General features: G+C 38.4%; 1 protein-coding gene across 9 annotated transcripts in view; it reads right to left on the bottom strand.

The window, feature by feature from the left end:
* CPEB3 (cytoplasmic polyadenylation element binding protein 3) overlaps positions 1 to 22,859 on the bottom strand; it is a 114,636-nt gene that overhangs the window by 85,665 nt on the left and 6,112 nt on the right. For 4 of the 9 annotated variants that reach the window (XM_060768697.2, XM_060768702.2, XM_060768703.2 and 1 more), the window contains exons 1-2: positions 12,919 to 13,141; positions 11,804 to 12,705 (exon numbers count right to left, since the gene is read on the bottom strand). In XM_060768697.2, the coding sequence (XP_060624680.2) occupies positions 11,804 to 12,694 (891 nt within the window). In that variant the 5' untranslated portion in view covers positions 12,695 to 12,705; positions 12,919 to 13,141. Of the gene's footprint in view, positions 1 to 11,803; positions 12,706 to 12,918; positions 13,142 to 15,621; positions 15,677 to 18,482; positions 18,593 to 22,859 lie in introns of those variants that run through there. The other 5 variants (XM_060768705.2, XM_060768700.2, XM_060768698.2 and 2 more) reach the window with 4 other exon arrangements.

Raw genomic sequence — 22,859 nt, 5'->3', positions numbered from 1 at the left:
CAAGTTAAATTTTATTACTTACTTCTTAAAATATTAATATCCCACCCTTTGTAACAGGAATTCAGGGCAGTGTAAAGATAAAATAATAAATATTTAAACACAATTACAAATGAAATACTATAAAAGAGTTCAAGTAAGGTCAATACATGGTAAACAAATTAAAGCAGCCTAAAAGTCTACAACAGTTTAAAACGAAGTACATGTACATTGGAAATAAAGCAAACCTTTATTGAATTTCCCAACAAAAAGAGACTTATATCAATACTAATTAAACTTCCAATGGAAGGGTACTCTAGAACTGGGTGCACTGGGTGAAAATATCTTCTCCTACATCCCACACTACACTGTATTATCTCACAGGAGAATATTGTAAGCCTCCATATTCAGACAGGTGCAAGGGAAAGTGTTCCTTCCAGTACGGAAATCACAAACTGTTTAAGATTTAAATGTCATCACTAGTACCTTGTATTCAGTCTCATGGTGAACTGATAGACAATGCAGCTTTCTTAAGCCCAGCAACACATATTGCCTATTGAGTGCACCAGGCAGCAATCTTGCTACTGCATTTTCTACTAGCTATAGTTTCAGAATTATCTTAAAGGGCAGGTCAACACAGTAAATTATAATGGTTTATCCTGGACATTCTTCTTACTGTGACTCAGCTTCAGTTGATTGATCTATCTCCCCCAGCAACACTGCTTCTTTCTCTTTTATTATTGGTTCTATAGAAAAACTGGATATATAAGGCAGATTGGTCCACCATGCCATTTCTCAAGAGAACTGGGCTTCCCACCAGCCCATCAAACTATTGTCTTGTAGGAGCTTGACTCCAAAGCAATACAAAAGGATTTCCCTTGCATGACTTGTGGGTGAAACAGAAGCAATACCACAAGTGGGTGGAGATTAGGGAGACCTGAAGCAGCTACTCAGGCAACATCCAAAGGGTGTTTCCCCATCCCTGAGCTGTTACACAAAACACAGGAAGGGAAGGGGCTGGGGAACAGCTTGATGTTGAAGTCATAAAGCTGCACAGCCAGTTGTAGTCAAGTGTAGTAAGAGACAAACACCAACTTGTTGAGCATATATACAGAAACCCCTGAAGAAATTCAGTGTTCTCTGCATAAGGGGCACTTAGCTTCACATAGGACAGAGAAAGCTGGATCTCAGGAGAAGTTAATTTTCTATTGCTAAAGGTGTTTAAATTTTATTACTTATCCTTTGTGGTCCTTTGTCCCTAGTCTTCCAATGCTCAACAAAGGAAGTGGTTTTTTTCCTGCATTCAAATCCATAAGTACCATCTCAACTGACAATATATAAAACAGTATATAGGTCTAACATCATCATCATTTTTCTCTTGTACCATTTTGTACATATTTGCCTGATGAACACACCAATGAAATATTTCATAATGTAGTTATGTTTCGGCATTGACCCAATAAGAGTGTTTCTTCTTTCATCTGCCCCAGAATATGTCTCCTAGTCAGGTTAGGTCCTGATAGGAGAAAATATACACTATATTTCCCTCTATTGCTGCAATGTGTGATTCACTTCCACATAATGCATTTGCTAATGCACAACCCTCTCATAATTTCTGTCATTACATTCCTATATGTTGAAGATGTTTTTATTATGGCTTTGTTTGCTTGCTTGCTTGTTCAGTGCCCCTGTGCAAATTATTGTGATGCAAAGAGGTTAGGCGTTATTATAACTTGTATTGGTAGGAGTGACTTCAGCAGGCCCAAACTGGTTTGGCAAACTTCTTTTCTGATACTTCCCTACTTCCCCAGGGGAATGGGAGTAGTAGTTTTGCAAGCAGGAAATGGAAATCCATCTGTCCTCAGTTTACTAACAAATCATCTAGGCTGACTCAAACAGTCCCACTGAGTATTATAAAATACATATCTGTTCAGTTGTGAATAATCACACTTTAAAAAAATTCTGCAAAAAATGCACCTATGTGCTATTGCTATAACATGGCTATACTGTCTGAGACTGCTGTATGATGACAAATCAAAACACAGCTAGATCAATGTTTCTTACTTCTATTCTCATTCATCCTGACAAGTTAACATCTGTTCAAGCCTTTCCAATTATCCCCTTCTTTAATTTCTTCCCCCAAAAAACTAATTTGAAGCTGACAAAGCAATAATAAATATGCTTACTCAAAGTATGTCTCGATAAATAGTGTTTCCATCCAAGTAAATGGGTAAGGAAAGCACCCAAAGGAGGCAAGATTAAATATATTTGCTTCAGACATGACAACTGAAATGACACATTATAATTTTCCTATCCGTTTTAGTGCAGATAAAATATAATGGTGACATGGGGATGCTAATGGGTATTACAGCAAGAAAAAAAACAATGAGTTCCACAAGTCCAAAACTGAAGAGAGAAGGTGAAGGAAGGGACAAGAAGGGATATCCAGGAAAGCTTTCCTGTTTCATTTCATAATAATACTACCATAAAGAGTTCAGAGTAAAGCTACTCAGAATACAACGGCACTAAATGATTGAGTTATATTTAGCAGAGATTACAAAGGGTCCTGAAGTGAAAAAGTGAACCTACAAATACTTACTACTTCTTACACTACTGCAGTACTGCACATTTGTTACACAGATTGCACTATAATATGTAATCACAGAGTAGTAGTTATATTTGGATCAAGTACTGCTACAGTGCTGTCTCAGAATTGAAAGAAGACAGTGCAGATGATGCTTAGGTATTATCCAAGTTTAAGGTTACACTGAGGACTCCAGGAACCCAGAAATATATAAGAGCAAATTCCCATTTTTGAAAACATAAAAAATCGAGTTATTACTTGAATTTGTTCTGAATCTTAGAAGGACCACATAGGTTCCTTTTAGACAGAGAGCTTAAAAACTAAAAAGATATCAATGTTTTTATAACTAGAAAAATCACAAATTAATTTTGAATGGCACTTTAAGTCAAAGGCAAGTAATATCCAAAACAGATGCTGTTTTTTTCTCTCACTCTTTCCCCAGCACTTAACAGGAGCTCTGTGTAACAGCAGGCCTAATTAAAAATGTGGATGTCTTGAAAGTTGTCCTCAAAATTATGCAGAGCCTTGATTCAAACTAAATAGAATACTCTTAACATTTCACAGACAAAGGCAAGGGCTTTTGTGGTCAAGTATTTTTAAGATGGAAAAAATTAATAATGCAGAAAGCATATAAGCAAGGAAGGCTACAGCAGTTTACTTTTGCCTGAATCTACTAGAAAGGCAAGATTCACGCCCACCCCTTCTTTCACCTCACTGAGTTGGGTGCACATTACTTTTGCACTCTAAACTTAGTCTGCAGCAACCAAAGTCAGCTAAGGAGCAAGGCAGAAAGTGAGAGGAGGATAGAGAAACTGGGAAATTGTAAAAACAGTTGGTTTGCCACTGCCAAATCAGGGCAATTGGAAAGTATGTAACTGAGGTATTGCCACATTGGAACAGATTTTTCCAGGGGGGTCTGGAAGCACAATATATCATTGAAGGTTATAGAAATGAGAGATCTACATTTTTGAAATAAAGTTATTTTGTCATATTTCATCATATATACTCATTTGCAAGTTGATGGGAAGTTATTTGATGCTGTAAGTATGCCAATGCATAAGAGATCAGAAGTGTCAAGCACCCCAGGCTGGTAACAGTTGCAGCTTCTTGTTTCTCAGTCCACAGTTTTGCTTCTTGCTGCTTGCCTCAGCTCACTCCACTCCTGAAAGATCTATTTTAAATTAATTCCAAGAAATACAACTAATGCATACACCACCATTAACATTGACCCACAATCACCTAGACAAGCCAAGAAACACTGTTATCAATATGAACTGAAGTAGCTCTTAACTCTTGGAGAGTCAAGCCTTTTAAAAAGTATCTGCAATAAAGGAGGCCTATAACAAAAATACGTAATATATGTGCCATCGTGTCTGATATAGTATCTTGTTTCTTTCTAGCTAACACACGAGTATTATTAACAAAATAAAGGGGAGACCATTTTAATGGAAAAGTGATACTGAAATGCTTAACGACAAGTCCTGTATTTTAAACTGAAACTCAGTTTCATAACTGAAGTCTGAAAAGAAAAGCAAATTCACTATAAAAATGTGGTACTATAGTGTGGGGCACATACTGAACAAAACATTATTATTTAGTTTTCAAAATAATGCAAATAACATGGGAGAGCAGATTGTGCCTTTTTACATATCTAGTATGTAATACAAACATTTTCAGTCTCTATCTTTACTACTATATTACCACCTATAATTTAAATTGGTATGTCAATACACAGTAATACCTAAATATTTTTTAGGTATTACTGCTCTTGGTATCTGCTGGGGTTTAATTTCAGGACCCCCTTGAGAATTCCAAAATTTGTTGATGCTGAAGTCCTATTAGATATACAATAGTGTTGGAAAATGGAGTCTATATATAAAATGACAAAATAAAGATTTGGTCCTTCAATTTTGTTGTTGTTGTTGTTTTTATGGAGAGAATACTTTCAAGCAGTACATTATTTAATCTGTGGACAGAGAGGAAAGACTAGAGATTTAAAATAGGTGGTATGAGCCAGCATAACTATTCTTCTGATAAAGGGCTTATCATCAGCAATGACATAGACAAGAATAAGCAGGTGAATATGTACATATGCATGCACTCATTAACAATTTGAGGGAAGTAGCAACCGTATTTACACAGTAGGTTTATTGACTGAAGTTCATTACCATACATCAAATATTAAGATTCACACTGACAATCTCATTGGCATAATTCAAAATCTCCCCCAACCCACATGATTCCTAATTTCGGATAGCTGTATTTATAGTACTACCTTGGTTTTGCTTGACAGTTTAATAATAAATTCTTTGTTTTTGTAATTTAAATCATTATTGCCTTGATTGATGACATGAGGGTTCAATACTATCCTACTGTTCTTTTCCAATGTCAGAATGTATTAAGCTGGTCAAGTTATTTTGGACCAGCTTTGGGAGAAAGAAAGTTTCATTTGTGTGTCTTCTATTTTCTAGCAGTAAAAAACCCTCCAACATTACTACTTTTCTGCCTTTTCATGGCACTCACAATCTGCTATAACGGCCTCATACTATGTAATGGTTGAATGGGATCTTCTCAGTTGATACTCTGTTCCTAATAGAAAAAAATAAACTATGGTAAACTGCATGGAGTTAATTTTATGTTTAAATATCAGCACCATGAACAATTTTAGATCCCTTATTTTTGCATATCATGACAGCAGCTGCTAAGCAAGAAGCACAACTGCTGAATAATATCAAGGGCAATAAAGCCATAATTCTTAACATTTCACTTCATATTATTGCTTTACCACTATAATATTTTAATTGGCAATGATCAACAATAGCTTGACAGCAGCTCACAAATATAAAATACAAGTAGTAATGCCATCATATTTTATCCTGTTCTTCTTCCTCAGGTAGCAATTGTGCCATCCTGTATTTTCACAGAACAGCTTTAGGATAGGGTGAACTGAGAGGTAGTTGAGCAGATTTGAACCCAACTTTAAGTTCCAACTATCAGGATTTAATGGCTCTTTCCATACTGAATATTGGAAATGTTCAACACTACTGGTAATAACACTGAAAAAACATGATCCAATAATTACTAAAACATATACTATTTAAAATAAATATGTATCTGATCTTATGGTTGTGTGCCTTCAGATTGTTTCTAATGTATGGCAACCCTATCATGAGGGTTTCCTGGCAAGATTTGTTCAAATAGCTTTTGCCTTTGCCTTGCCCAAGGTCATCCAGTGGATTTCTATGGAGGACCAGGAATTCGAATCCTGGCCTCTTGTCATAGTCTATGCTTAAACCACTATATTGCTCTCATCTGATTACTTTTAAATAAAGTCAGCTATGAATCATAGCCAAGATAGTATGATTGCTTTAGCTCTTTGTTTTTGCATGGTAAGCATGATTATTATCTCTAGATTGTAATATATGGACTAATACTTATATCTACTAGGTCCAGGGTAAAGAGGTAATATACTTTTTAAAAATGTAAAATATATTCTCTGCCAGACATCACCTGCCAACATGACTGAAATTTAATTCTAAGTCACAACTTTGCAATTTGTTCTCACCTTAATTTTGGAATGGTTCCCTTATAGACATAATCTAAGGAACTGAGCACTCAAATCAGAAAATGAAAAACTTTCTGGAAGGCTAGTATTTCCAGCAGTTCTTAAAAATCAGTGCAATAGAAGTTAAAGATAAACTAGTGTGGGTACATGTTTTTTCATATGTAACATTAACTTGAAAGCCAAGAATATCCTGTTAACAACTCAAGAACAGGATCCTTCCAGAAGTAACAATAGTTGCTTGTCCTACAAGATAATTTCCAAACCAATGACACTTGGTGACGTGAATCTTTTAACATAAACACAGGTAAGTAAGGTAATATTTAGCAATGGCATCTTGACATTATTTTGGATGTATGCTATCTCATATACAGATTATCTGAGGACTCTTTGCAATGAAGGTCTTGCATTCCTAAAGAATACATTTTAGGAGCATCAAACAAACATCTGAACTGAAAAAGATAAATTATTTCATTAGCAAGGGCCACCTATTTTCTCTGTGTAAATAATAGCCTAGAATCTTGAAGTGAAATATTTTAGTGTTTCAGATACACATGGTGAGTTGCTGATGAAATGGAAGAAGTTACTGATAATGGCTACATTGCCAAAACAGAGCTGCATTGTGAACTGGCATGAACTACCACTGGTAACCATTGTTAGGAATAGCTGAAAGCTGGTATCATCACCTGTCATTAGGTATTATTATTTTGCATTTGCTCAGTCATAGATATAGTTATAACGAAATACTAGAGCTGGCAAGCTAATGAGTTCACAAAATGCTATTTTTAGAACTGCCAAATCAGTGACTTCCAGCACCAACCACGCTGACAACCAGACTAAATCTACAAAACCCAAATATTTTCAAATGACACCAAGTTGCAAAATGTGTAAAGGGGGAGGTGGGGTGGGATAGTCAAATTCTTCATAGGAAAAATGAAAACCCATTTGGAGTTATTAGTATTAATGCAGCTCCCACTATTAGCATTATTATTATATTGCTGTACTAAAGTTCTCTTACTACTGGTTCAACTATAATGATTTCGCCCCAATAAATCTATTATAATCTAATAATTATGCCAAGATTTCTGTAGGAGGATCCTAGTGCACACTCCCCCATTCCAAATACAATGTCTTTAGGCTTTCCCAAGATATTCTGTATATAAACTATATAGTGAATCATCATCATTATCATTATTATTATTATTATTAACTTACTTTATTTCTACCTGCCTTTCTTGACCCCGAAGGGGACTCAAGGCAGCTTACAAATCCAGCAAAAATTCAATGCCACACAGATAAACAATAAAACACATTTCATCAAAATATAAACTATCTAAATATACAAGCAATTAAAACACATACCAATCAATCAAACAGATTAAAACCATACAAAATACCGAGTGATGATCACTACACTCTTTAAAGGTAGTTCCATGCCATCAATCTGTCATCGTCATGGTGAGAAGACATCTCAAGTAAAGATCACATCTCTTTTACATCAGCCATTTGGGTTTTGTTTTCCTCAAGAGAACATTAAATGAAAAGTTTTACAACTAATTTTCAACCATTACTTTACATTCTCCCTTCTTAAACAAAGTATTTTGAGTCTAATTATTCTTTTAAAAAAGATTTGGTTTTCTTTATTGTCGAAGGCTTTCACAGCTGGAATCACTGGTTATGTTCTAGCAGCATTTTCTCCTGACATTTCACCTGCACCTGGGGCTGGCATGATCCCCTGAAGATGCCAACCACAGATGCAGGCAAAATATCAGGAGAAAATTCTGCTAGAACACAGCCATACAGCCTGGAAACCACACAACACTCCATTTAGTTTTCTATATAAACTTCCTTGAACCAGATATATTAAGGTTTGCACATCATGCAAAGATCATCATCTATAAGGAACATTATGTAAATTAGCCTGTTCCAGTGGTTTAATGGAGAATAGTCAGATGAAGGACATATCATAAATTAACCATCTGTGGTAATCTATGCAATGCTAGGTAACTCTAATTGACTGATACAATTTACACTATACAATACTCAGTACAATCAGTAGAAAAAGAAATGGCCAAAAAAAAGTATATCTCTCTCTTTATTCCCCCTCCTTTTTAAGTCTACAGTGACTGACTGGCATAATCATACTCCTCCTCCAGCACTAGAACACCAATAGGAAATTAGCAGCTCTTCCTTTAAGCAGAATGAAGCAGCAAAATTAAGTCTTGACAACATTCTTATTTGAATGAAAGAAAACATCACTTTCAGAAAGATTACTCTGTACCAATGAATATATTGTACTATATCCAGCCCTAATGATGTATATTATTATTTTTATTATTATGCAGATTATGGATTGTATGTAGGGAAAATCTGTGACCAGTTCAAAAATAAACAATAAAAGTAATTTCAATTTTAAAAAGCAGTCTAATTCATATAAGTGGAAGCAAAACCTTGGGACAACACTTCCCCTCCAAGCTTTTATCTTCATAATCTGATATGGGATACAAGGACAGTGTATGTGCCAATTATTCAGTTAAGGCAGCATTTAACACCAAGATAAATTCCATTCTACATTAAAATTTCAGAGCGTCTATTTTCCTGTTTCAGTTGTTGCAACTGATCTGCCTTGACATCTTAGATAACAAAACTAGCCAAGGACACTGGCGCTTTAAATATTTCAGGGCTTATGTAGCTAGTAAATAGGCTCCATTGCAATATGGCTGTGAAGGTCATGTCCTGTTCTATTTTTCCTCTAATGTATGAAATATACTTTATTTCTATTGTGCACAGGTACCTTCTCTGGACTTAATTCATTTCTTGCCCTTAAAAAATCTTTATTAAAGGCAACTGATACTCAGGTCAACACACACCCAAACCTCTTCCCAAATATATTCAAACCCACACCCTACACACAGTCCTATGATTACGCTTCAGCAGTTTCAGCATTTTATTTGCAGTCATGTGCCTGATTTTGCAAACAGAATCCTGTTGAACCTCATTTCTCAGCATTAATAAAGTAGAGCACTTTAAAGGAGAACAGGTTTGGCCCTTTAATTATCTTCTCCCCATTAACCAGATTCTTCAAATGTTCTTGCTTTTAGTCAGCTGTTTCATTCCAGATTTGAAGCCATGTACTTGACTATATCTAAAATACTCTTATGTTTGAGATTTTAAAAATATCACATACAGGCAGAAAAGAGGTAGAAGAAAGCATATGGTCATTACCAAGCAGCAAATATGGTTGCTGGTTTGCTACCGAGCACAATTCAAAGTGCTGGCTTTGGCCTATAAAGCCCCGAATGGCCTATAAAACCCAAATTACATGTCCGAATGCATCTCCCTCTATTAACCATCACAGAGGTCAATATCTTTGGGGAAGGCCCTGCTTTCGGTCCCACCACTTTCGCAGGCGTGACAGGTGGGGATGAGAGGCATGGCCTTCTCAGTGCTGGCCCCTTGGCTGTGGAACTCCCTCCCCTAGTGGGTTTCAATCTGCCTCGTCTCTCCTGTCATTTTGCAAACAAGTGAAAACTTGGCTTTGGGAGCAAGCATTTGCCCCAGAATAATTCTCTGTACAATACAGTTGGAATTGACCCTGGATTAATTAAAATGATTGTTTGATTATCTGGCTTCGGCTCTATGCACAATACTCATCTAATGTTTACATATGTTGTTTAATATTATTTTAAATGGTTGTTTAATTGCTTTTCATTGTTGTTGTTTGGGCATGGAATAATGCCACTCATGTAAGCTGCTCTGAGTCCCCTTCAGGGTGAGAAAGGCAGGGTATAAATCTTGTAAATGAATGAATAAATAAACATTGGTTGCCTTCAAAACAATTGTAAAGGGTAAAGAGAGGTCTAGAACAGTGTTTCTCAACCTGTGGTTCAGGACCTCAGAGGGTGGCAACGAGTGGGTTTCAGAGGGGTCGCCAAAGACCATCAGAAAACACAGTATTTTCTGTTGCTCATGGGGGTTCTGTGTGGGAAGTTTGGCCCAGTTCTATCATTGGTAGGGTTCTGAATGCTATTTGAGTGTAGGTGAACTATAAATCCCAGCAACTACAACTCCCAAATGTCAAGGTCTATTTCCCCCAAACTCCACCTGTGTTCACATTTGGGCATATTGAGTATTTGTGCCAAGTTTAGTCCAGATCCATCATTGTCTGAGTCCACAGCACTCTCTGGATGTAGGTGAACTACAATTCCAAACTCAAGGTCAATGCCCACCAAACCCTTCCAGTACCTTTTGTTGGTCATGGGAGTTCTGTATGCCAAGTTGGTTCAATCTCATGATTGGTAGAGTTCAGAATGCTCTTTGATTGTCAGTTAACTATAAATCCAACAACTACAACTCCCAAATGATGAACTCAACCCCTCCCCCCAACCCCACCAATATTCAGAGTTGGGTGTATCGGATATTTGTGCCAAATTTGGTCCAGTGAATGAAAATACATCCTACATATCAGATATTTACATTACGATTCATAACAGTAGCAAAATTACAGTTATGAAGAAGCAACGAAAATAATTTTATGATTAAGGGTCATCACTACATGAGGAACTGTATTAAGGGGTCACGCCATCAGGAAGGTTGAGAACCACTGGTCTAGAAACACAATCTAATTAATATGCACTTTGGAGTTTGGACACACAGGAATCTTTCTTGCCAGAAGGAGAGCTTGAAGGGTTTCTGGAGAGTGGCCTAACTAATGTGGGCGCAAGGTGTCAACAGCCAAAGTGACATTTGGTTTGACACAAAATTAAATTACAAGACACATACTGACAGCCTCATCACACCAGAGCATGGATACACTTTATATCCGGTTTCTGCCTCCTACAGAATTCTGGGGTTTGTAGTTCAGTGAGGCCTAACACCTGTCTGGCTAAGCAGTTTAAAGGCCCCTCCATAAAATACAATCTCCAGAATTCTACAGGAGGCAGAAACTGGATTTAAAGTGGATCTATGCTCTAGTGCAGGGGTCCTCAAACTAAGGCCCAGGGGCTGGATACGGCCCTCCAAGGTCATTTACCTGGCCCTCACTCAGGATCAACCTAAGTCTGAAATGACTTGAAAGCACACGACAACAACAATCCTATCTCATCATCCAAAAGCAGGCCCACACTTCCCACTGAAATATTAATTTATATTTGTTAAAATTGTTCTTCATTTTAATTATTGTATTGTTTTAAAGTGTTTTTTGCACTACAAATAAGATATGTGCAGTGTGCATAGGAATTCATTCATATTTTTTTCAAATTATAATCTGGCCCACCAACAGTTTGAGGCACTCTGACCTGGCCCTCTGTTTAAAAAGTTTTGTTAATGAATGGCAACCAATGATTCAACACCTTAATGTAAAGTTAAATTAAAAATGTATATAGAGGATCCTATAAGACTGTAGACAAGGAAGAAGTGGATGTAAAGTAAGAATCTATTATATCTTTCTATGTAACATTTAGATAGCAGACTGTGACCCCTTAATAGAAATATATTATGAGATAAAGGATTATAGAACATTAATAGATAGAAAGTATTGCACTATATGCAACAAACACTTGCACATGTATGTTTACTTAAATAAAATAAATAAATAGAAGTTTGAGGACCCCTGCTCTAGTGTGATGAGGTCCAGAGACATCACTACCACCACCCCAACACTCAATGAAAAAAAAAATTACCTGAAAAGGCAACAGATTGTTGCCATTATCCGTCCTGAAGGCGTTGTCTTCCATCCAAGATTTGGGGGTTAGGGGAGCCGCCCGTGGGAACTTCGGCGGGGCAATAACATTGCTGGAGAAGGGCTTTTTGAGGGGTGAAATGGGGTTGAGTGGAGAGGGCACCCCCACCCCCACTCCGACACCCACTCCGACCCCAACTGCCCTTCGTGGGTCCCGTCCAGCTTGCAGCCCAGCCCAAGGGTTGGAAGGTGTGCTCCAGGCTGCATTTTGATGGTTATTCCAGCTGGAAGGGGAAGAAGTGGAGGCTGAAGAGGAGGAAGGTTTGCTGGTCATGATAGGCTGATGGCTATAAGCAGCATTCCTCTGGGCAAAGGATGCCTGGTTCGGGCTGACTGGGGATCTCCTTTGCTGTTGCTGGGCTTGCTGCTGCTGTTGCTGCTGCTGCTGATGGTGCTGAGTCTGGGCTGCTAGGCCAATCTGGGGGGAGAAAGTGCCTCCAAAGACAGGGTTGACATGGTGAGGGAAATTCTGGAAAAGCATGGTCCCGTTGACCGGCGTAATCCCTTGGAAAAAGCTATCATCCACTGTGTTTGTGGTCCCAGTGGACCAGGTGCTTCCGAAGGAGGGAGACAAGGAGGTGCCGGCGGTGGGTTCCTGCTGAGGCTGGTGGAAACTCAAGCCTGGCAAGATGGGGGGCTCCATCTGCATCTTCTCTTTGCTATTTTGGGCAGGAGCTGCTGAGCCAATGCTAGTCACTGGGCTGCTGTCCTCCGGTTTGGGCGTTTCTGATGTGATGGGGGTCGAAGAAGCTTCTGCTGCGTTTGGGTCTTGCTGCTGCCGCTGCTGCTGAGGCTGGGCTTTGCTTTTGTCCATCAGTAAATCATCCTGCATGGTTTGCGCAGCTGAAAAGAGAGGAAGGGAGAAGGGGGAGAGGAAAAAAAAACAACACAAAGGCAAACTGTTAACATTCATAGAGTGGCTTGAGCTAGAATCCCACTGCTAGTAAGTTGCAAGGAGAGACTAAATGTAATCCTTTCCCCCCTCCCTCCCTCTCTTTCCCCCAGCCCTCAAAGGAGTAAGCTGTTTGAATCAGTGCCATCTAAAAATACATTCACCCTTTCCGATGCCTTGGTTGCCTTCAGTGTAAAGGAAAGATGTGCTTATAGGGCAGCAATATACGGCAATTTCGCCACGTCTCGTTCTCTGACACCGGAACTCAGAGCTCTCGCCCTGCAATGAGAAACTGATTCTGGTTCCTGTTTTTCCCTACACCCTCCTCCTCCTCCCTGTTATTTGCATACGTCAATAAATACTGCTGCGTCCTTCAGCAAGGTTAAAAAGACAGCAGCCTTTCCTCACCCCCACCCCCTTCCCTATGAATAGACTTTTAAAGGAGCCGGATGCCCGTTTGGATTAAAGCAACAAAACAGGTTCCACCAAATCGTGGAAAGCACTTCACATTCGCCCTCCCTGAACCTGGAAGAACCAAAAAAGCCTTTCCTGTAGATTACAGAAAAGGGAGGGAGGGTTGAGTCCAGGGAGGGTAATGTGTCGTTGCTCTAAAGATCCTTTTGTTTTCACACTGTTACTGCCACTTTGGCCCCTTAATTAAGCATAAATAAGGAACCCTAAACCTCTGAGGGTGCTTGCCATAGATGCAGGTGAAATGTCAGGAGAGAATGCTTCTGGAACATGGCTATACAGCCTGAAAAACCTACAACAACTCAGAGATTCTAGCCATGAAAGCCTTCGACAATACATTAAACCCTACAGCTCGTTTCAACACAATCACCTGCAAAGCCTATTGTAGGTCTCACAACCTCTGAGGATGCCTGCCATAGATGTAGGTGAAATGTCAGGAGAGAAAGCTTCTGGAACATGGCTATACAGCCTGAAAACCTACAACAACTCAGTGATTCCAGCCATTAAAGCCTTCGACAATACTAAACCCTGCAACTTGTTTCAACACAATCACCTGCAAAGCATATTATAGGTCTCACAACCTCTGAGGATGTCTGCCATAAATGCAGCCATGAAAGCCTTCAACAATACATTAAACCCTGCAGTTTGTTTCAACACAATCACCTACAAAGCCTATTGTAGGTCTCACAACCTTTGAGGATGCCTGCCATAGATGCAGGTGAAATGTCAGGAGATAATGCTTCTGTAACATGGCTATACAGCTTGGAAAACTCATAGCTTTGTAGGTGATTGTGTTGAAACAAGCTGTAGGGTTTAATGTACTGTCAAAGGTTTTCATGGCAGGAATCACTGGGTTGCTATAAGTTTTTCAAGCTGTATGGCCATGCTCCAGAAGCATTCTCTCCTGACATTTTGCCTGCATCTATGGCAGGCATCCTCAGAGGTTGTGAGACTCCTCAACTTCTGAGGATGCCTGCCATAGATGCAGGCGAAAGATCAGGAGAGAATGCTTCTGGAACATGGCCATACAGCCCAAAAAACCTACAACAACCCAGTGATTCTGGCCATGAAAGCCATCGACAATACATTAAACCCTCAGCTTGTTTCAACACAATCACCTACAAAGCCTATTGTTGGGTTGCTATAAGTTTTCCAAGATGTATGGCCATGTTCCAGAAGCATTCTCTCCTGACGTTTTGCTCCATCTATTTATTTATGACATTTACATTCCACCCTTATCAACCTGAAGGGGACTCAGAGCGGCTTACAAGATATATATACACAATATACTATATTATTAGCACAGTACAATATCAGTGTTAAATATTACTATATTGTACTATACCATTATATTGTTATATTATTAGTAATATTACATGTAATATAAATATATAACATCTTATTATTATTATTAGTAGTAGTAGTAGTAGTATTATATTGCATTACATTATATTATAAATATTATATGTATATACAATATATTATATTACATTATATCTATGCCAAGCATCTCAGAGGTTGTGGGGTCTGTTGGAAACTAGGAAAATTGGGTTTATATATGTGGAATGTCCAGAGTGGGAGAAAGAACTCTTGTCTGTTCAAGGTAGGCGCAAATGTTGCAATAGGACACTGATTAGGACTGAATAGCCTTGCAGCTTCAAAGCCTGGCTGATTACTGCCTGGGGGGAATTCTTTGTTGGGGAGTGTTAGCTGGCCCTGATTCTGTTGTGGAAGGCTTTCATGGCTGGAATCACTGTGTTGTTGTGAGCTGTGAGTATGGTCATGTTCCAGAAGCATTCTTTCCTGACGTTTCACCTGCATCTATGACAAGCATCTTCAGAGGTTATGAGGTCTGTTGGAAACTAGGAAAATTGGGTTATATATCTGTGGAATGACCAGGGTGGGACAAAGAACTCTTGTCTGTTGGAGCTAGATGTGAATGTTTCAACCCAGATATATAAACATTCCACAGATATATAAACCCCATTTTCCTTGTTTCCAGCAGACCTCACAACCTCTGAGTACGTCTGCCATAGGTGCAGGCGAAATGTCAGGAGAGAATGCTTCTGGAACATGCCCATATAGCCCAGAAAACTCACAACAACCTAGTGATTTCGGTCATGAAAACCTTCAACAATACGAAGCCTATTCCCACCTAGCTGCAAGAGACAAGAATTCTTTCTCCCACCCTGGACTTTCCACAGATATATAATATCCCACTTTCCAACAGACCTAACAACCCCTGAGGATGCCTGCAGGCGAAACGTCAGGGGAGAATGCTTCTAGAACGTGGCCATACAGCCCGAAAAACCTACAACAACCCAAAGCCTATTGAGTTTAAGTCAACAGTCACTTCCTCCCTCGGATGGAACCACAATGAATGGAAAGGCGCTTACTTCCGAGTAGACACGACGAGATTCGTCCTAGAGCGTCCAAAACACCACGCTTCCCTCTTGAAACTCACCAAAGGACCCATTTAACCCCCCCCCCCCCCCGCGCGCCCCATAGGCGTCATACAGAAGTCCTTTTTAACCCCTTCTGCATATAGGATGACGATGAGAGAAATGTCAGCATCAAATCCGAGCCGAATAGGAAATCATATAAGCAGCAACATTCACCAGCCTCCCCACCTACAAGAAGGCTATCTCGAAATGATTCGATGGGAAATCAGGCCAAACTAAAAGATGCCACAGATGCAGGCGAAACGTCAGGAGAGAATGCTTCTAGAACATGTCCATGTAGCCCAAAAAACCTACAACAACCCAAAAGGCAGCCTCCTAGTAAGGCTATCCATTGCTAATCAAGGTGGTCAATTGCAGCATTCATACAGCCCGGAAAACTCACAACAACACAGTGATTCCAGCCATGAAAGCCTTCCACAGTTAGAACTTCCCAACAAAGGATTCCCCCAGGAAGGAAGCAGCCAGGCTTTGAAGCTGCAAGGCTATTCAGTGCTAATCAAAGTGTCAAATTGCAACATTCACACCTACCTCAAACAGACAAGAGTTCTTTCTCCCACCCTGGACATTCCACGGATATATAAACCCCACTTGCCTACTTTCCAACAGACTTCACAACCTCTCAGGATGCCTGCCATAGATGTGGGTGAAACGTCAGGAGAGAATGCTTCTGGAACATGGCCATACAGCCTGGAAAACTCGCAGCAACCCAGTACCGCGTCGTTCTGACAACACACCGTTTCCAAAACCAAATGTTGTATCTACTCCACCCAAAAACCTTGTAATATCACTTGGCTTTCATTTGCCATTCAACTGCATTGACAAGGGAAACCAGGACGTCAGAAGAGCAGCTGCTTGGGGAAGGGCAAGGGAGAGAAGAATGAAAGAGCTCCCTTTCTCAAGACATTCGAGCGAATCCTAAAATGTCAGGTGACAAGCACGAACAGAAAATGGACCAGCGTTAATCCACATAGGAAGAGAAAAATAATAAGCTAATTGGCTTCGTGGCTGCTCTTTTTTCACAATCCAATATGCATACATATCTTGCATGGAGGAGAATACACACATAGAGTGTACTGAGCTCAATTCCTAATCTCAGAATGAGTAAACTACCGCATCTGTGGCACGCAGCTCTGCTGCTGCTGAAAAGGGGTGCAGAGAAGCTTTTAAAGCAGCACTGCAGTGAGACATAATATTCCAGCCTTTGTGTAGTTTTCCATTAGCTGCACTTCCAATCAAAGTCACCACCATGGTAAATATAGACAACATAAGTAAGACAGGGAAACTGAACGAGGAGCCACCCGGCACATTCCTCTCCTAAACAGACCATTCAGGAAAAGCTTGATACAAACAATCATCAATATTCACATGAAAGCTACTCTTAATGATAAATAAATACTACCAATACAGCAGCTCAATCAATAAATAAAGACTACCAAGACAGCAGATCAATAAATAAATACTACCAATACAGAAGACCGATAAATAAATATTACCACTACAGCAGATTGATAAATAAATAAATACTATCAATATAGATCAATAAATAAATACTACCAATACAGAAGTTCAATAAATTAATAAATACTACCAATGCAGCAGATAAATAAATAAATACTACCAGTACAGATCAGATCAATAAATAAATACTACCAATACAGCAGATTGATAAATAAATACTACCAATACAGCAGAGCAATACATTAATAAATACTATCAGTATAGCAGATAAATAAATAAATACTATCAATACAGATCAGATCAACAAATAAATACTACCAATACAGCAGATTGATAAATAAATACTATCAATACAGCAGACCAATAAATACTACCAATAGAGCAATCGATAAATATATAAATACTATCAATATAGATCAATAAATAAATACTACCAATACAAAAGATCAATACATTAATACTACCAATACAGCAGATAAATAAATAAATACTACCAGTACAGATCAGATCACTAAATAAATACCACCAATACAGCAGATAAATAAATACTATCAATACAGCAGACCAATAAATAAATACTACCATTACAGCAGATCGATAAATAAATATATAAATACTATCAATATAGGTCAATAAATAAATACTACCAATACAGCAGATAAATAAATAAATACTACCAGTACAGATCAGACCAATAAATAAATACTACCAATACAGCAGACCAATAAATAAATACTACCAATACAGCAGACCAATAAATAAATACTACTAATACAGCAGAATGATAAATACATAAATACTATCAATATAGATCAATAAATAAATACTACCAATACAGCAGATAAATAAATACTATAAATACAGCAGACCAATAAATAAATACTACCAATATAGCAAATCAATCAATCAATACTACCAAATATAGCAGATCAATAAATAAATACTACCAATCAGCTGTGCTATATTGTGAAACCTTTATGAACTTCATCTTGAGACACTATCTCACATTGGTTTTTCACATTGCTTTTTACACCAAAGATTCTACTACAAATCCCACCTCTCCCAGTCAAGGTCAAGACCAAACGTTAAGTGAAGGTAGAAAAAACTGAACAGGGGGGAGGAATAAATCAAATATTACTCTGAAAAAATATATAGTCAGCTACATATCCAGTAATATGCAGCGCTTCCTGATTCCCCCACCCCCTTTTCTCCTGGGTGTATGTATTTGTGCCAGTCTAAAGTAGACTACAGGAAAAGCAAGATCCCCCTAATAATACAACACCTCGCTTGCATGCAGTAACCCACGTAGCCAAGGCGGAATTGCCGAGAACAGTTACCTTTTGAGTATTCTGTGTTTAAAGATCAATACAAGGAAGGGACAGTGTGTCTATTTCCTTCTTTCGGGGTTTGGTATATGACAAATAGAAATTGCTCTGGCAAGAGCACTTTGACAACTGTAAGCTCAAGGCGCATGCGCGCCCCACTGAATTGTGGGGATTGGAGTCTTTTCTTGGCCAGAGGCAGGCTGGGAGAAGAGAGCTGAAAGCCTCGGTAAACGTTTCAACGAGGGGAAGAAGAGCTGGTTGCTACAAATATGCAGTTATTAATGGAGGAAACCGAAGCAAAAAAGGTTTTGTTTTTGTACCTTAGCCATCTTATTTAAGACCTGAAACAAAACGTTGAGATCAGTTTGATTTCTAACTATGTGACTGGAATGCAAACAGAATAGCTACCGAGGTGAGCAAATGGAAGAGGTTTTCCTGGGTAATAGTTCTCTAACTAGAAAAACCAGAAGAGGTAACAAGAAAAGAATAGGGATATATGATCCTCCACCACAAAAGAAGGAGCAGTTCAACATTTTTCAGGCAACATTTTCCCCTCAAACTAACAATATGCACAAGCAAAATGGAACAAGGTATCGGGAACCTTTCTTGAGACCTCTTCATGGCTTTTTCCCAGAATGCAATATGAATGGGTCCCTGAATTTGTAAGCTCAACAAATATCCCATTTATACAAAAAATAGAAAAATGAATTCAGCATATAATTGTATAAACTTGTTATACTGTTCAAATTCACAGTAATCAGAAACAATATTATATGGATTTTTGTACAATCGCTCTGAGTGCTTGTACAAAATCCATATAATATTGTTTGTGATTACTCTGAGTGATTGTACAAAAATCCATATAATATTGTTTGTGATTACTGCGAATCTGAACAGTATAACAAGTTTATACAATTATATGCTGAATTCTATTATTTTCTATTTTTCCAGAATGCATCCAGGAAAAAAACCTTTTCACTCCATTTGTAACAGATTTTTCTGTAGGTTTTCTATTTTGATGGCCAAAATTATTGATTTATGCATTTTAAAAGTTTTTAAAGCAATCATGCAGTGGGCATGCTAAGGCATTAACACATCCAGCCCATCCTCTGTTCAGAAATCAATTAGCATGCCAACACCTTAAATCAAGAAATAGCTTCCTAAGATCTACAGAGATACTCGCAGGAAGACCTCAGCAAGTGAGAGTCCAAAAGTGGCAGGCTCAAACCCAGAATCTCAATCAGTGGCTGATATCAGATGAGAAACTCCTTCCTGGGCACACAGAAGACTGGGCAACTTGGAAAGTGCTGATCAGACTGTGCTATGGCACCACAGAATGCAGAGCAAACCTTAAGAAATGGAGCTACAAAGTGGTGTCCATGCCATGCGAGTGCAGAGAAGAGCAAACCACAGACCACTTTCTACAATGCAGTCTGAGCCCTGCCACATGGACAATGGAGCTCCTTCTTACAGAGACACCAGAGGCACTCAAAGTGGCCAGCTTCTGGTCAAAAGAAATTTAGTATAATGCCAAGTTTGTAACTTTGTTTGTGGTTTTTTGTATACATTGCAACTGTATTCTCAATTCGCTTCTAAATAAATAAACAGTTGGCATGCTTATCTGCTCTCCCCCTTTCTCTATTTTGCTATTCACTCATGCTCAGTAGAGGCTTCTGGAGTGAGTTGTTTACCTTTCCTGTTATAGGACTGGCACTGTAAGACTAGTCAAAGCAGAAACCCATGATTTGCCATGCTTTTATTTTGCTGCAATGCAGACACACAACTGCAACATGACTTTGAAAGTCTGTGTTCCTCCAGTCCTCCCTCACCACCCTACCAGTGCCAATGCTGCTAAAGAAACCTTCCGACAAAACAAGGGATGAGGAGGAAAAGGGGACTGGGAGCATTAAAAGACTTCAATTTTGTAAAGGCTTCACTATCAAAGAGTTAACTGAAGCAGGCCTACACTTCAGAATCTAATTTGAGTATTTCAATAAAAAGGGTTTAATTTTAAACCCCAGCCCACATATGCCTTGCCTATCCAGTCATTCTGTCTCCTTTTTGAGAATGTGGCCATGAGAGTTGGCCTATAGGTTGTTTCCAGAAACAATAAACAGTGGGTAGCCATCTTGCCTTGACAAGCTTAAATTCAAAAGTTATCAATTCATAGTTTGCCCTTCTACATACACTAAACAGAACCAACCACTTGCACATGGATTTATATATACATATGAGTGCATGTGTGTAGAATACTTCCAAATTTAAAACTCAGTGAGCAATAAACAAAATATTTTCATCTTGTTCTTAATGAGGAATTATTTTATATCCATTTCCTCATCATAGATAATCGTTTCTCAAATTCTCAAATTACACCAAACCATTTCTCTTATTTTCATCTGATTTGAGGGAGGAAGAATTGGTGGCTTAAGGCATCATGGCTGGGTATATATAAATATATTTAATTTTGATATGACAGAATTATTGCTGGGGCCTGGCAGTGAGGAAGATAATCCACTTTGGTAAGTGTTAAATTCCTGCTAAAGATATATGGACCCAGAAATTAAAGCTACGAGAAAAGATGTTCGTTCACATTAAAAAGTAGTTACTGAATCAGTGATACTATGTAGATCAAAATGACTTACCCTTAACCCTCATAATTACATTTTAAAAGATTTCTTAGATTTGGTGATATATCAACTATACAGCTATTTAGGTCAAAGTATATTATAGATGAAGATAAGGTTCTAGAAATTAACCATGTCCTAAATACCAATGAATAGCTTGCTTCAATTTCCAGAGATGGGTAAAGGAATGGCCTAATATTAAACTATGTGTGACTGAATTCTTAATAGGGTGATTAGAGTCGTGGGTGACTTTTGTAGGTCAAAGAGTAAAGTTACCTATTTGGAAACCAAAACATTTTAGCTCTTGCATTCTCATCTGAACTGAGGAGGCAGATACAAATGGGCGAGGCCGGATGATAATAACACATCAATATAATGCATTTGCAGGATGTCATTCTCATACATTATCAAGCTTGCAAATTTCTACAATATACAGGAAACATTAATAAGGCCAGAAAAGATAATGTTTCTAGTAAGGCGTTCTCTATAAATATTGGATCTTGGAATCAACTGGTTACTAATAGGTTACTTAACATCAGATGTGTAGTAGCAAAGGAATACATCACCACTCCAATGTAACAAGGGAGTTTTACTCCTTTCACAATGCAACTGTAACATTTTATAGTTACTAAGTTTAGTTATAAATCCATTGTACTTTTTTCAGTTACTCCCGAGCAAGCAGATGTTATTGCAGCTATTTCTTTTCATTCCCAGACTCTTTCATGTCTTTTTGTGAGCATTTTTCAGCATTTGGTTGGGTCTGTTTCCAGCTCAAGTACAGCCAGCCTTCCTTATTCATGGATTCTACATCCATGGCTTGATAATATTGAGGGCTCCCTGTATATGCTAGGTTCAAAGCACCCAAAAGTGAAAGGGATGTGTGAGATTTCTGCTTGCATAGCCATATGCAGACATCCTCTTTTTATGTCAAGGTAAAGAGGCCTACTGATGGTGCTTTTTGTAGCAACTTTCCAAATCTTGAAGACTGAAAACTATAAAAGGATTGCTGAGTAGGCAGAACCATTGTGGTCCTAGGTATATTGTCTGTCCTTTTTATCAGTACACAGAAGGCATATATATAGTCTCTAGATGGCAAATATTTGGATGCAGAGAATGCCTTCCTGTGTAAACTTAATCGATTTTTGAATGGTCAGCCAACACCTAAGTAAATTACATTGGCTGAACAGGTTTACTCTAATAACAGAATATATCTCATTATTACCTAATTACTTAATCTGAGATGGGACCCACTCTTTTATCAATTCTTCTTGCTTACATTATTTACTTTGGACTGCTCACTTCCTACAGTATACTATAATGTATTTGTGTTTCTGGCAGCCAAAAGAGATTTGCAAACTTTCAAAAGCTATCTTCTGTTTTTCAACTAATTTCACTTTCTGACAGTGCTGCAGTCCCTAATCCATAAGATAAGCACAGAATTCCTGTAGATATTATCAATTTTGTTATATTTGCCCCTGGTAGTACCTGGCTATGCTTAAAAGTTATAAAAACAGTATCACATGCTAGCTAAAAAAATGTAGGACATAAATTGCCTACCAGTGACAATAAATGTATATGATCTCTTCTAGTAATTTTCTCAGGGATTTTCTTTGTTTCCAGTGGTTCTCAACCTGTGGGTCCCCAGGTGTTTTGGCCTACAACTCCCAGAAATCCCAGCCAGTTTACCAGCTGTTAGGATTTCTGGGAGTTGAAGGCCAAAACATCTGGGGACCCACACATTGAGAACCACTATTTTAGACAATAA

This window comes from Anolis sagrei, chromosome 3 (genome assembly GCF_037176765.1).
Source record: "Anolis sagrei isolate rAnoSag1 chromosome 3, rAnoSag1.mat, whole genome shotgun sequence".
NCBI lineage: Eukaryota > Metazoa > Chordata > Lepidosauria > Squamata > Dactyloidae > Anolis > Anolis sagrei.
This window is presented reverse-complemented; position numbering and strand designations above follow the sequence as displayed.